The sequence below is a fragment of the Prionailurus viverrinus genome, chromosome B3, assembly GCF_022837055.1.
Source record: "Prionailurus viverrinus isolate Anna chromosome B3, UM_Priviv_1.0, whole genome shotgun sequence".
Classification (NCBI taxonomy): domain Eukaryota; kingdom Metazoa; phylum Chordata; class Mammalia; order Carnivora; family Felidae; genus Prionailurus; species Prionailurus viverrinus.
The window spans coordinates 113,546,922-113,563,082 of record NC_062566.1 but is presented as its reverse complement, the minus strand read 5'-3'; the positions used below and the strand labels follow the sequence as shown (position 1 = coordinate 113,563,082).

The window sequence follows — 16,161 nt, the reverse complement described above, 5'->3', positions numbered from 1 at the left end:
AGATCCCTTTTTCGGGCCAAGGAAGAGGCTAGTTCTGACTGTGGTGAGCTGGAGACCCGAGTCCTGGCTCCTTGGTCCTTTACGACGCCGACGAGCTACTTGAACGAGATCACATGCGTAGATTATACCAACACAGACTCTGCTTTCTCTGGAAAGCAATTTCAAAACCACTTCATTCTCCACCTGCATTTGGCTAATGGCCTGATTATAGCCACACTAATAACCTTCAAACACTCTCAGGAGCGGCCTTGGCTCTGAAAGGTACCGCCTCCCTTCCTCCTTGCCCTATTTCATGCTTCTCTGGGACTGCAGTGACAACAGCTGTTTATTTCTCCCAGGGCCCGAGTTACTTGGAGGAGAGGCAGATGGCTGTGGGCTAATTCCTGAAGTGCACTTCTGGGGACCATCAGCCCCGGCTCCCAGGCTGACATCCCACACGGGGCTACAGGTCAGAACATGAACAATCGCCATGAATATGGATGCCGAGGGTGGAGGCTGATTGCTTCTGTCCTGCCGGGCAAAACTGTCAACCTGGGCGGGGATGACATTTTTGCTGAGATACAGGGTCAGGGGGAAGGGCTGTCCCCTCCCTGAGCCCCAAGGCAAAACGTTTCAAGATTTAGGATGCTGGCCTCCCAGGGAAAGGTGTCGCTGTCAGGAGAGGCAGCGCAGAGAGGGTTTTGCGTCTGCCGGACAGTCTTTCCATTCAGTTCTTTTCTCTCGCCCTCACAGCACCCAGTTATGAGCCTGGATGGTTGGGGTTGCAGGAGGGGCTTTGTGATGGCCAAGAATCTGGATGGATGAGCATCAAGTTATCTTGAAGAAATGGACGGATGAAGTGCCCTGAACAGCGACAAGGTGCCTCAAGGAGGAGCAGGCGGGAACACCTCTTCCTCAGCCTTTTCTAATTCTAAGGAACTAGGTGTCCTCGTTCAGGAGTCGGCTGACAGTGTTCTTTGTCTCCCTTTTTATCGTCCAGTTCCCACCCAGCCTCCATTGTTCAGCTCATGCCCCACCCAGCCGTCCCTTGAATCCGTCCCTGATGACTCCAGTCCACAGCGAGCTGACCTTCACGGTCTCAAGGGCTGGGTCACGGCTACCACCTGCAGCTGGGCACTTCATTACATGCTGCCTGCTTGCTCTTCCTCTGCATAGTCTCATCTGTGCCCCGAGACTGTGAGTACTCTGTGCTCAGAGACATTGCTGGGTCTCCTGTGGCCCTTGGTTCGTGCCGAGCGACCACCGTTCTAAGGGATAAGTCTCTAGGACATCAGCGCGGCTGGTCATCGTCACTGGATATCATTGCCCTGGGGCTGTGGGAATGCCTGTCCCCAGAGAGACTCCACTGAAGACGGGTCCATATGCTTCCCTGTCATGTCTCTGGACATCAGGGCTGGACGTTTCCTCCTCTTCCTGCCCTCCCTAGCCCCTGAGTAGGTCTGTAGGAAGGGGGATGCCTTCTGAATTGGGTTTGTTACTTGGATGACTGGCTTCCCACCTGGTCTGCTGGAGATGATGCATGTGGAACGTGCAGTGATGGCCAGGGACAACGATTACCTGTTTCAGAGGCCCTGACCACTCCGGGGGCCTGTGCTTTTGCCCGGGTCATTTCCTTTCCTGAAAGATCCCTCGGCATCCCTTTCATCAGTGTCCACTTGACAGATGCCTATTTGCCCCCTAAGCCTCAGTGCAAATGTTACCAGTGTTCTGTGGTTTCTTCAACCTCCGGCCCCCGGAATTCCAAACTATTTTGCCATTCCTTTCCCCTGAGCACTTTTCACGTGAAGCCATGCTCATGTATGCACCTGTGCCCCCGGAAGACTCCTGGGATCTCTTCAAGGGCACAGACTCTGCCTCGGACACCTTGCTAACCTTGACACTAGCCTGACACGTCATGAGGGCGTGATAAGCACTGTGGGATGGAGCTGAGTGAATTCTGATGGCAACAGGGAGATGCCGAGGTTGTTTTTAAGCTGGAAATGGGTATATTTCGATAGTGGTGGAGGCTTTTGGCCAGAGACAGGGATGTTACTGCAAACAGTCAAGGTCAGAGGCAGAGGCAGTAAGAATGGAGCAGAGCAGAACTGGCAGGATTCGATATCCAGTGGGGCTGGAGGCTGAAGGGGGGATCAGTTAAGGTTGGCTGCAGGCTGTTGGGAGGTGGGGCCATGGGGTATCACCAAGGGAGGCAGTCATTTGGGGGGGGGGCGGAGGAGGAGGACACGGCTGTGTCCCTGAAGCTTAGTGATGCTCTTCCCAAGCCAAAGAAAAACTCAAAAAGCATTCCCCCCCCAAAAAAAAATTAGTAAAATATGGATCTCTCAAATGAACGGAATGAAGTTCTGTTTGTGTTCTGGGTTGAAGAGAGCAATAGACTGGCCCTGAGTCAGAATCCAGGTGTCAGGTGTAGCTAATAGCAACCGCTTACTGTGAGAGCTAAGGCAGTGAAGAGGTCAAGAGTTCCAACCCCCGGAGGGACGGGAGGGGCTTTTATCCTGTGCCGATTCCCAGACCACTCATAAAGCCTCTGCACTTGCCTTGAAGGTGACACACTCTGGCTTCTTCCTCCATTTAGAGTGAGGTGTGATTCGTGTTTTGAAAGCAATGTCTGTTACGGGGGCTGATGGCCTGAGTTAGATAGCCACTAATCTGAGTTGTTCCCGTGTCCCTCAGATCTGGAAATAGCATCTCAGTGACATGAGGAAGTGGCTTCTCCAGTGGGGACTGTGCTGCTGGGCTTCTTCCAAGGACACTGGGAAATGGAATTCACCTTCCAGACTTGAGCGGAAGGTGGTGCTTCGGGGGCGCCCGGGGGGCTCAGTCGGTTGAGCGTCCGACTTCGGCTCAGGTCACCATCTCAGGGTTTGTGAGTTCGAGCCCCGCGTCGGACTCTGGGCTGGCAGCTCGGAGCCTGGAGCCTGCTTCGGATTCTGTGTCTCCCTCTCTCTCTGCCCCTCCCCTGCTCTCACTCTGTCTGTCTGTCTGTCTCTCTCTCAAAAACGACTAAAACATTAAGAAAATTTAAAAAAAAAGAAGAAGAAAGAAAAGAAGGTGTTACTTCAGAGGGCACATGTACCTGGAGCTCTAGTGTCACGGTCCAGGCAGCTACAAGGTGTGAGAACACAGCTCCTCGGGTGTGTTTTTATTATGTACACGGGCAACCTAACCCAGCTTTTTTAAAATTATAATGACGTTTTCTGGGGACATTTCAGCTATTGCCTGGACATGATATGAAAGGGAGCTGCACTAAATGTGTGTGCTTCTCAGAGGCAGGGTACAAAGGGGTCAATCATGGAGGTAGGAAGGGTGGAAGAGAGGTAAGAGGTAAGTGCTAGAAGCTGGTGAATGCTACGGGAATGTAGAACCCTGGCCATGTTTACATGCAGAGAACTCTGTTTCTTCTGGAAGAGATTTTGCTCAGATGTCCAGCATTTAGGCACAGGAGACCACCCCTAACAGATGGCAGTTCAAACTTTCAGTGTATTCGCTCAGAAAAATTTCGTATAGATATGAATTTCATATGCGTCTGAATATGGAATTCTGGGCAAGAGAAAATTACCGATGGCTTTGGTACCACTCCTGAGTCAGAGACAGTGTAGGGCTCTGTTGTTAGTATCAACAAAATCCCCGCCTGTTTCAGCCCCCGTGATGGGAACATCAGTGCCGATATGCATGAAGATGACTTTAATAAACAAAATGGGGGTTCAGCCTCGTGAGCCTGGGGGCCCTCTGCCAGCAGCCTGACTCTTCAGATGGCACCAACAGTTCCAGAAATAAGAGGGAAGAGTTCTCGGCAGCAGAGGTCAATGCTGTCAGGTGAATTAATTTCACCTGAAAGACATACATAAGGCATCTCAGAGCCTCGGGCTCTCATACCGGGTCCCAGACTTAGAATTTGGTGTAAATTTATATTACTCGTGAAATTTGCAGGGGTTTAGAGCTCCTCTGAAGATCGTTTATTCTTCCCAAGGGATAGTGGACAGCAAGTCAGGAGCACTGAGGGCCTGGAAGAAGGCACTTGGATCCACCATGCTGAGAACCCCAGGTTGACAGATTCCTACTCTCCAAGGCTGTCTGTGTCCTGGGACCACAGCCTGGCTCACACAACTGCACCATATCGCAAAGCTGTCTTGTTGTGGATACTCGTTTTGTTGACATTTCTGCAAACAGTTCTGTTCCGAATGGTTAGAACCAACCAAAGTGTTTATACTTCAAGGTGCAGAAGACATTCTACGAAATTACAGATCTGTCCTAACCTATCGGCTGCTTTAATGGTGCACTGAAGGAATGACCTTACTGTGTTGGAAACCTGGGTCCTTCTGCTATAAATCAGCATCATTTATTCTATTTCTATTACAGATTCCAGGATGATGCTGTTTGCTGAAGGCCCTGTATGCGCTTTTTGGGGAGAGAACCACGGGATCTTTCTTTGCTCTCAGGAACTCCGTATACGGTGGGCCCCATGTGTATAGGTGCCCTCCTTTATGTGCCCAGAGACATATCTACACTGGCTTAAAAGGGCCTGGAGGAAATGCCTTAAAAAGGAAAACTGGGAGAATAAAATGTGTATTGCTTTTGTGGAAAGGAAAGCAAAAAGGTGATAGAGCCACGAACAAAGGAGAATCCTTCCTCAGCCGTGTTCATGGAGACTGGAACTTGGTAAGAGGCCTTGAACCCCGCAGAGGGGTCTGCTGACTAAAAAATTACAGGGATACCGTCATCAGACTGTTTTCCTGAGAGGCAGTCCCACCAGATGGCCCTGGAAGACCAGGAGGGAGAGCTTCCAGCCATCCTAGATCACTTTCCCAGAGAGGAACAGGGTAGATGGAAATGAGGTCTGAGAGCAGAACTCATCCAGCCTGGGGCTGAGCACCACACACAGCCTTGGCTTCCAAATGGGACTGGCTTTTATTTCCAGAAGTGATGGAGGTGGGGGAGAAAGGGTCATCCCACATGTACTGCTGAGGGCAATCTGGATGAGTCTGGAGGCAGGCATGTCCATCTCTCACTGGCCCTCTTCAGGCCACTGACTGAGGAGCTCTGCCCAGGAGCCCTTCTCCATCTGAAGGTAGGTCAGCTGGTAGTCTGCCCCTCCTCAGCCTCAGTGGCCCCATCTGCGAACCTCCAGATCACCTCTCCATATTCCCCTAGGATAAGGACTCTGGTCCCCACCTCCTAGGCTCTGCCTCTGTTCTGTCTTCCGCTGTCATCCCAAGTGGCCTCAACATCCACTGGGATGACCCCTTACCTCCTCCACTTTGACCTGCCTGCTCCTCGCCAGCTCTACTACCCCGATGGCCAGACCCCAAATCCTCCCCCTCTGAAATACGAAACGTGAAACGCCCTTTTGAACACCTCTTGTCTTTTCCCCTCCCTCACTGCCTTCGCTCTCAGGAAGCCCTCTCCTAGCCAGCCAGCTCTGTTCTCATGCCCCTTTGGACTCGGTCTCCTGGCCCCATGGCATTCCTTCATCCTGACTTGAGTCCCCTGAAACATCTTTCACTCATCTCTCCCTGTCCAACCCCCACACTCACTGAGTTACCACGGGGCTTCCTATTCTCCCATGGCATCTCGTGAGTCTGTCCCCTCTCTCCACCTTCACTGCAGGCCCTACCCTGGTTTGAGCCCATCATGACGTCTCTCTTTGGTCTGTAGCTCTGACCTTTCTTCTTCTTTCACCCTCTTCATGTTCCACTCGCCGGGTTCACTCACTGCGCCCTAAACAGGCCAGAAATTTTCATGCCTCTCTTCCTCTCTCCTTCCCATGTAGAATTAGTTTGCCTTTGCCACATGCGTTTTATGTGTACCTGTGCCCCTCTTGCCCTGGGTCCCAGTTGGTTGGTTACACACATCTGCATCTTCTACTAGAAGGTGTGGTCTCTGAGGACAAGGGCCACTTTTACTGAACTGTGTAAGCTCAGCAGGCAGCACAACACCTGTCACGTGGCCAATTTTAATAGATACTTCTAGACTTAAATTTCCCTCGATAGGCCTTCCATTAGAACTGCCCACTGGGTCATTTGTCAGGTCAGCTAGCAAATCCTGCCTCATTCCCATCTACTCCTGCCTTCTGCCAGTTCCTTCTTCCTCTGTGGGGCCAGCTGCTGGGTGGTCTTTGCTATTCTGCCATAGCAGGAGGCTACACCGTGGAGGGGTGGGAGGGGAAGCAGGGACTGGGGAATAGCACAGAACACTGTGTGAGTGAACTGGCATAAGTTCTGTGGGCTTGCCAGCTGGCACCATGTGGGAGAGCCAAAGGGAAAGTTGGTTTTCTCCAGCCCAAAGCTCAGACTCCTGAGTGCAGTCACGAGTCTTAGCGCTAAAGGCTTAGGAGTGAGAAGTGTCAAGGTCACCTCTGCTTCATGCCTGACCAGGAAGGGGCCTTGTGTGTGTGTGTGTGTGTGTGTGTGTGTATTGCCAGCTACTGGGTGTGTCCAGAGAGTTCATAACATGCCTCCCCAGCAGAGCTAGAGGAAGAGCCACTGATCCAATTTGTAATTTGTCATTTGGTTTGATCCCAACGTTTTCCTTTTATTCCTGACTTGATAGATTCATCTTCAGGCTCAGTGGGTTCATGTTGGCAAAGTCTTGTACTCAAGCATTTGATACTCAATAGATTGGCTCCCAGTCATGTGCGCGTGCATGTGTACATGGAGCATCCTTAACCCCTAAGCGAGGGACCTTTTTTCCAGAAGGGGAACCCAGGATTGGTCGCTTTGTGAGGGTGACAAGCAGAGAACCAGTGCAGGGGGGTGGAATTGATTTAAAAAATTCTGGGTGTAGGCAGACTGCAACGAACAGGACTTTACCCTCCGTCTTTGGTTGGAGAAGTGGATAGGAGTTATATGCCTTTTCTGAACTTCAATCAAACCCTCTTCCCATACAGTTCTCAGCCTGAAAGAAAACATAGGAAACATCTAGTTCAGTGGATCACATCTGACTGTGTATTGGAGTTGCCTAAGATTACATTTGCCCCTGTTTTATCAAGATGTAATTAACCTATCACATTGTATTTGTTTAAGGTATACAACATAATGATTTGATGGATGTATTTATTGTGAAATGATCACCATTTTAGTTACTGTCTTAGCAACTTTCAAATAGACAGTACAGGATCGTTAACTATAGTCTCCATGCTGTGTGTTAGATCCCCAGAATTTACTTTTCCTATAACTGGAAGTTTGTACCTTTTGCCCATCTTTATCCATTTCTCCCATATCCCACCCCTGCTTCTGGCAACCACCAACCTGTTCTCAGTTTCTGTGAGTTTGGCTTTTTTTAGATTCCACATATAAGTGAGATCATACAGTATTTGCCCTTTCTGTCTATTTTGTCTTCAACATCCATTCATGTTGTCTCAAATGGGAGTATTTAAAAAAATTTTTTTAAATGTTTATTTACTTTCGAGGGAGACAGCGACAGAATGCGAGTGAGTTAGGGGCAGAGAGAGAGGGAGACACAGATCCGAAGCAGGATCCAGGCTCCGAGCTGTCAGCACAGAGCCCGACGCGGGGTTCGAACCCGCAAGCCGTGAGATCATGACCTGAGCTGTAGTCGGACGCTCAACCAACAGAGCCACCCAGGCGCCCTTTTTTTTCTCTTTTACGGCTGAATAATATTTTACATGTACTTTCTTTTCTTTCTTCTTTTTTTTTAATCAGAAAAGACAGTTTATTTCGCACTGGTGCTGGCCCAGCAGAGTCACCTCCAAAAGCTGAGCCTATATGTATTTTCTTTATTGTGTTATTATTATGATTTATTATATATGTTTTCTTTCTTTTCACATTTTCTTTATCCGTTCATCTGTTAATGAACATGTAGGTTGTTTCCGTGTCTTAGCTATTGTTAATGCTGCAGTGAACATGAAGGTGCAAATGTCTCTTCAAGACAATGATTTTGTTTCCTTTGGATCTATATACCCTGAAGTGGAATTCCTGGATCATGTAGGAGTTCTATTTTCCATTTTTTAAAAATCTTCTTTTAAGTTTATTTTGAGGGAGGGAGAGAGATCAAGGGCGCACACGAGTGGGGGAGGGCAGAGAGAGGTGGAGAAAGAGAGAATATCAAGCAGGCTCCCTGCAGTCAGCACAGAGCCCAACTGGGGGCTCAGGCTTACAACTCAAAAGATTTCTGAGCTGAAATCAAGAGTTGGACCCTTAAGTGGCTGAGCCACCCAGATGCCTCTCTCTTTTCAACTTTTTAAGATACACCAGTACTGTTTTCCAAAGTGGCTGCACCAGTTTGCTTTCCCACCAACAGTGCACGAGGGTTCCCTTTTTCCACATCTTCACCAACATTTGTTATTTTTTATCTTCTGGATGTTAGCCATTCTGACAGGAGTCAGCTGATATCTCAGGGTGGTTCTGATCTGCATTTCCCTGATTAGTGATGTGGAACCCCTCTTCATGTACTTGTTGGCCATTTGTACGTCTTCTTTGAAAAAAAAAATGTCTGTTCAGTTGCTCTGTCCATTTTTCAATTGGATTGTTTGGTTTTTGTGTTGTTGTTATTGAGTTGTAGGAGTTCTTTATATATTTTGGCTACTAACCTCTTCTCAGATTTGTGATTTGTGACTATCTTCTCCCATTCGGAAGGTTATCTTTTTCATTTTGTTGATGGTTTCCTCTGCTGTGCAGATAGGATTACTTACTAAAAATGGAGATCCCTGCATAGTCCTTCTCAAACCTTCTGATTTGGAACCTGTGGAGGTGAGGCTTGGCATTCTTTTTTTTTAACATTTGCCCCAGATGGCCTGGGGTACCATGAGCTGCCTAAGGCCACACAGCTAATGGTGGCAGCTCCAGAACTAGAACCTCAGTCTTCTGACTCCATCCGGGGCATTTCTCTTACAGCTTGAATGTCCCTAGGGCTTAAAGCTTTGGGAAACAAGGCTCACATTGGATGAGGGAGAGTGTGTTGAGTGGCTCTCTTATCCAGCAGACCACTAATCCACATAATTTAATTAGTTCCTTACAAGGTGGGGCTCGAGGACTTGCATTCCCAGGGCAGGCAGAGACAGTTGAAACAGACCACTTGCTCTGGGATGACCTGGCACCTGCTGACCCTGTCTTTGCCACTAGATAGGATTTCAAAGTTCTCTGTGTCTACCTCCGCCCACACTCTCTGGGGACCAGCTCTTCTCTTGGCGACTTAGAAAAACAGGCTTGGATTTCCCTCTGGCCTATAGTGATCTCGCCTCCCTCTCTTCTTCCCTTCCTCCTTCCTTTCCTCTTCCTCTTTGTCCTTCTTCTTCCTTCCCTCCTCTCCCCCTCCCCGCTCTCCGTTATTAGAATACGATTCACATACCATACAACTCACTCATTTAAAGCATACAAGTCAATGGTTTTTAGTATATTCGTAGAGTAGTGCAACATCACCACAATCAATTTTAGAACATTTTCATCACCCCTGAAAGAAATTCCATCACATTCCACTCTAAGCAATGACTTTTCTGCCCCCTCTTCTGCCCCACTCTACCTAGCCCCGAGCAATCACTAATCCACTTCCTGTGTCTATAGATTGGCCTTTTCTGATCATTGCAAATAAACGGAATCATACAATATATGGTCCTTTGTGACTAGCTTCTTTCACTTAGTGTGTTTTCGAGGCCCATCTATGTTGTACCATGTATCAGTATTTCATTCCTCTTTATGGCCATTCCATTGTATGGATATATCATATTTTGCTTATGCATTTATCAATTGACAGAATCTGGATTATTTCCCTTTTTTGGTTATTGTGAATAATGCCATAAATATTAGTGTCCAAATTTTTGTATGGTCATATGTTTTCATTTTTTTCTGGGTGTATACCTAAGAGGGGGATGGCAGGGTCACATGGCAATTCTATGTTTAACCTTTTGAAGAAATGCCAAACTGTTTCCCAAAGTGGCTGCACCATTTTACATCCCCACCAGCAGTGTATGAGAGCTCTAATTTACCCACATCCTCATGAACACTTATTATCTGTCTCTTTGTGGATAGCCTACCTAGTGGGTGTGAGGTGGTATCTCATTATGTTTTTGACTTGCATTTCCCTGATGGCTAATGATGTTGAGTATCTTTTCACGTGCCTGCTGACCATTTTTTTCTTTGAAGAAATGTCTACACAAATCCTTTGCCCATCTTTTAATTGTGTTGTCTTTTTATTATTGAGTTTTAAGAGATATATAATGTAGATATAAGTACCTGTCAGTTGCATAATTCTCAAATATTTTCTCCCAGCCTAGGGATTATTTTTTTCACTTTCTTTTTTTTTTAATTTTTTAATTTTTTAATTTTATTTTATTTAAAAAAAATTTTTTTTTTCAACATTTATTTATTTTTGGGACAGAGAGAGACAGAGCATGAACGGGGGAGGGGCAGAGAGAGAGGGAGACACAGAATCGGAAACAGGCTCCAGGCTCTGAGCCATCAGCCCAGAGCCTGACGCGGGGCTCGAACTCACGGACCGTGAGATCGTGACCTGGCTGAAGTCGGACGCTTAACCGACTGCGCCACCCAGGCACCCCTTTTTTTCACTTTCTTAATGGTATTCCTTGAAGCACAGTTTTTATTTATTTATTTATTTATTTTTTAAATGTTTATTATTTTCAAAGAGAGAGATAGAGTGAGCAGGGGAGGGGCAGAGAGAGAGAGATACACACAGAATCCGAAACAGGCTTCAGACTCTGAGGTGTCAGCACAGAACCTGATGTGGGGCTCAAACTCATGAACTGTGAGATCACGACCTCAGCCGAAGTCAGATGCTTAACCAACTGAGTCAGCCAGGTGCCCCTGAAGCACAGAAGTTTTTAATTTTGATGAAGTCAAATTTACCTAGTTGTTTTTGTTGGTATTTTTGGTGTTATATATAAGAAACTATTGCCTAATCCAAGGTCATGAAAATTTATCTCTATATTTTCTTCTAAGAATTTTATAGTATTAGTATCTTTTATCCATTTTGAATTAATTTTTGTATGGTGTGAGGTAGGGTCCAACTTCATTTTTTCAACTTTATTTAGTTGTTCCAGCACCATTTGTTGGAAAGACGATTCTTTTCCCCACTGAGTTCTTTTGGCACTCTTGTTAAAAATAAATTGACCATAAATGTATGGATTTACTTTTAGACTCTTAATTCCATTCCATTGACCTATATGTCTATCCTTACACCCGTACCATACTGCATCGATTACCGTAGCTTTATAGTAAGTTTTAAAAGTGGGTCCATCCACTTTCTATGTCTACCTTCCAGCACACACAGTAAAGGCCAGGATGTGGCCTGAGTGCAAGGGCTGAGTAGAGGGGTTGAGGGAGAGGTAGGTCTGTGGGACTCAGAGGCCTAGTCTTTTAACCCTTGTCCTGCCATAGCCCTGTGTAACCTTATGTGAGTTACTTCATATTTCCGTATGTTACTTCTCTGTTTCCTATTCTTAGAATGAAGATTCTGGGCTAGTTGACTATTAAATGAATTTTTAATTCTAATAGTCTGGAGGCATGGGAGACTCAGTTTCTATAGGCAAATTCTATCACAGGACCCCTGACTTTATGGCAAAGCATTTGTCAGTCTTTCACTCACTTGGAACTTAGGTATGAGACAGGAAATATACAAGATGATTCCGGATTATCTTGCCATATTGGCCTGCGTTTCATGGCTGCACCATTCTGCCCATTCCACCCTACCCTGGATCTCCATGTCCGTGGGGTCTGGTCCAGCTTCCAGGTAGCTTTGATCACTTCATTATTCTGTGTTAATCTCTTTGGGAAAGGACTGGGAAAGGCCCAGAGTCATTGGGAGTGGTCTACACAGCACTACTTGCTAACTGAATAAAGATTCAGTCTGATATGCACGATTGCTTCCCTTTGCTTGCAAGTCAGTAGTTTCTGGTAGATGAATAATCATGCATTTTCTTCAGTGTACGGGTTGTCATCATGTATTTTCTCAAACAGCAGCTCGTGGATTTTGGAGGCTTAAAAAAACGACTTCTTACTGAAGAAGCCGTGGCCAATGAGCCTGTGGGGCAGGTGGTAGTGGGGACCTGAATTCCGGGCCCTGCTCCTGTGTCTCCTCTCTGTCTCCCTACTCTGGGCCTGTTTCCTTTTTAAAAAAAAATTTTTTTTTTACATTTATTTATTTTTGAGAGACCGAGAGAGATAGAGCACAAGGTGGGGAGAGGCAGAGAGAGAGAGAGAGGGAGGCACAGAATCCAAAGTAGGCTCCAGGCTCTGAGCTGTCAGCACAGAGCCCGACGCGGGGCTCGAACCCAGGAACCCTGAGATCATGACCTGAGCTGAAGTCAGACGCCCAACTGACTGAGCCACCCAGGCGCTCGGCCTGTTTCTTTATGTTTAAAAACAAAACACGGAGGAATGTTCTACTGATATATGCAACGATGTGTGTTGTGCTAAGTGAGAGAAGCTAGATCCAAAAGGCCACACACTGTATAATTTCCATTATGTGGCTCTCTGAAAAAGGCGAAAACAGATCAATAGTGGCCAGGAGCAAGTGGGTGGGGAGAACGGATCAACCATAAAGAGCCACAAGGGCACTTTTGGGGGTGAATTACTCCCTATCTTGATTTTTGGTGGTGGTGACATCACTGTGTAAGTTGCTCAAAATGGAAAACACTGTATCTAAAAGAGTGAATTTTACTGCATGTAAGATTATACTTCAATAAACACAAAAATGTGAAATACACTCACACACTAGTTAGCACATGTGTGCACGTGCGCACGCACACACACACACACACTCACGCTCACATTCACTATTTAACTAGAAAATCTCTAAGATCCCTGCAAGTGCCAGGATTCACTGGTTCTCCCCTGGGGGGACAGTCACGGGCAGGGCGACAGGCAGCGATACCCAGGGCCTCATCTCATTTTGAAACTTCCCTTCCCTGATTCTTCCTACCCTTCCCCAACTCAGAATAATCTTTCTGTGATGTCGTGTGCAAAGGAGGAAAAACAGGCTTCATGCGTGTGGTTCGCCATTTTAGGAACAAGGCCGCTCCCTCCACAGCCATGCATGTGCCCGCTGAACCTCCTCGGAAGACAGGCCTTGCCCACAGCCGCTCATCCCAGCTCTGCCGTCTGAATCGTTGGCCTGGAATGGACTATTTCTGAATAAGAGCCCAGAATCCAAATCCCAGTGAAACAGCCACAGAGGCCTGTCAGAAGAATGGGAATCTAGATAGAGAACATGGAATCCTACTTCCATTTTCCAGCCAGCGTCTGAAGGAGCAGCCCTCTAGCCTTCTGCTCTGCAATTTACTAAGGCCTAACACAAGACTGTTGAGACCATCCAGGTGACACAGAGTCAGGGAACCGGGCCCTCGCTGGGAAGAAGACAGCAAGGGGCTTGACACAGGCAGAGGCTGCTACCTGCACCCACAAAGAAACCGCAGCCAGCCTCCCCGCTGGCAGGAAGAGCCAACGCTCAGGGGCCAGGCCACTGCGAAAGCTGCCGGGTGGGGATCTACAAAGGCCCTCCACCTTCACCGCCTCCCAGTGCCGAGACCAGCCCCATTTCATGAACACTTACTATGTGCCAGGCAGAGGCCAAGCCCTCTGTATTCATTCACAACAACTGTAAGATTTTAAAATTCTAATCTTTGTTTTACAAACAAGGAAACTAAGTGAAGAGGTGGGACTCAGCCTGTGCAATCAGGGGCCGTTCCTTTCTTTTGTCTGCTGCTGAGATAGGCTAGACCTAGCTAGGCTAGCTCCAAGGCTCCGAGGGGCCTGAGCCCGTGCTCTAAGGCAGCAAAAGCAAACGGAGAGTGCTGTTCTAGATGGAGCTCATGTAGAGCTCCCCCCGCTCCACCCTCCTGAGCCCATTTAGAACAAGCCAGACCCAGGGCACCTGGACGGCTCAGTCGGTTAAGCATCCAGCTTCGATTCAGGTCATGATCTCACAGCTCATGTGTTTGAGCCCTGCGTCGGGCTCTGTGTTGACAGCTCAGAGCCTGAAGCCTGTTTCGGATTCTGTGTCTCTTTCTCTCTGTCCCTCCCCTGCTTGCACTCTGTCTCTGTCTCTGTCTCTGTCTCTCTCTCTCAAAATAAATAAACATTAAGAAGAAGAAGAACAAGCCCGACCCTGTAGCTTCTCCTTGGCCAGGGAGTCCTTCCCCCCAGTATAGAGAGTCAGGGACAGATCCTGTGATCCCACTGTGCGTGCCGAAGGGCTGGGTATAGGGAAGGGGCCCAGCTGCGTGCACTGGAGGGTCAGGCTGCGTGCACTGGAGGTCCCAGGAACGGAAGCCAGGAGTTCATGTGGGCACTTCTTTTTTTTTTTTTTTTAATGTTTATTTTTGAGAGAGACAGAAACAGAATGCGAGTGGGTTGGGACAGAGAGGGAGGCACAGAATCCGAAGCAGGCTCCAGGCTCCAAGCTGACAGCACAGAGCCTGACGCGGGGCTCGAACTCATGAGCTGCGAGATCATGACCTGAGCTGAAGTCGGACGCTCAACCGACTGAGCCACACAGGCGCCCCTCATGTGGGCACTTCTGCTCAGGAAGGCAGATGGAGGGAAAGCGTGCCACCAGTGCTCTGTGGCCAGCAGGGGGCATGCCCCTCAGAGGGGATCCTGCTTGCTTGTCCAAGCCACACAGCCTGGAGGCTGCCACATCCCAGAAAAGGTCCTAAGACATGCATTGGAAGCTGGGACTAGTGAGCAATTGGAAGCTGGCACCAAGGAAGGGGTAGCCTCATGCCCTTTGTGCCAGAAGTCCCTGGGGAAGATTCCCAGGTGGGCACAGCTCTTAGTGTTATAAATGGCAGTCCCAATCCCCACCTGTCCCCTGGACCTGAGCACATCTCTGCTCCTGGTGGTCAGCAGGATACCCGGGCAGTGACAGCTTGTTAGAGGACGATTCTGGAAATAAGCCAGGTGGCTCTGCTGGGTAGGAGAAGTTCCGGGTTCCCTCGAGGTGGTGGCCTTGATCAAGGAGGACAGAGAAGGAAGGCTCTTCTGTGGCGGCCGAGACCCGACAGCAGGGTACGCCACAGACTTGACAATTCAGGCACCGTGGCAGGTGTGGACTTGGTCTTGACCGTGTGGGGCAGGAAGTCCTGCTCTGGGAGGTGGGCCCGGGGTTGGGAGACAAACTGGTTTCCATGCAGGTGTGACTAAAGGCACAATCCTCTAAGATCATTGCTCCTTCCGGGAGCAAAGGTTCTGCCACTGAAGGGAGCTGCGAGCACCGCGGCTCCTTTTTACCTCGTTCTTGCCTTTTGTCAACCTGACTTCCGGGCTCTCAGAGCCCCACTGCTTCGGCGTTAGTGGGAGATGCGATTGTCTGTGGCTCAGGAAACCAAGGTTCTCTATGAGGAGCACCATCTGTATGCAGCAGACTTCAACCTTGGGACTTTACTTAAGGGCATCATAGCGGCGTCTGGCCACTGCTGACGTTTTTTCAGGCCCCTGGGTTTTGTGGCTGAGCACAAACAAGGGGACACAGAGGCCACGCAGCCAAGGAGAACTTGGCAGGGTCGGGGCTCTAGCCTTCCAGTGACACCATTGTCCCAACCTACCAGGATGAGTCCCACACCCCAGAGATCTGGCTTTCCCGAGCTTTTCTGCTGGGCAGTGAGGGGGAACCAGACCGTGTGTATGTGTGTGTGTGTGTGTGTGTGTGTGTGATATTAATGGGGCTGGGTGTGGGTGGGGAAAGAGGTGAGGTGGTACCTTTTTTTATTTCTAGCAGTAAAGCCTGCCCAATAACCCCCCAGACCAAGGAGCCACACAGAATTAGCTGGATTATAGTGGGTTCAAGTCATTTATTTTTAGACTGTACCAGCATGTTTGGGTCTGGGGTCCAATCCCCAAATTCCAGAAAAATAAACTAATGAGAACCACATGCACTATGAGAAGGCCATTCCGACATGTCTGTGATCATGCTGTGATTGGGCATAGAATATAGACCAGGAGTCCTCCCTGAACAGCTGACGGTAGCTGGCTCTGAGCCCTCCTTGGGACTGGGGAGAGGGCCAAGACCGGATCATTTGGACCCTGTCCCTTTAAGGCCCCGAGCCCCTTATTGCTACATTTGCTACGTTGCTACTTGATGGCCTCCGGGCCTTGCCCAGGGGAGGCCTTATCACTGGGTGGTACTAATGAGTAGGCTGCTGGCATTTGCCCTTCCCATTGTTACAACAGCACAGAACTCTTTTCAGAGGGT

General features: G+C 48.4%; 1 protein-coding gene across 3 annotated transcripts in view; it reads right to left on the bottom strand.

The window, feature by feature from the left end:
* Nucleotides 1-16,161, bottom strand: part of RGS6 (regulator of G protein signaling 6) — a 629,079-nt gene that overhangs the window by 14,010 nt on the left and 598,908 nt on the right. The window contains exon 19 of one of the 3 annotated variants that reach the window (XM_047862124.1): nucleotides 6,798-6,894. The exons of 1 other annotated variant lie outside the window; for it this stretch is intronic. In XM_047862124.1, the coding sequence (XP_047718080.1) occupies nucleotides 6,862-6,894 (33 nt within the window). In that variant the 3' untranslated portion in view covers nucleotides 6,798-6,861. Of the gene's footprint in view, nucleotides 1-6,797; nucleotides 6,895-16,161 lie in introns of those variants that run through there. One more of the 3 variants, XM_047862128.1, reaches the window with a different exon arrangement.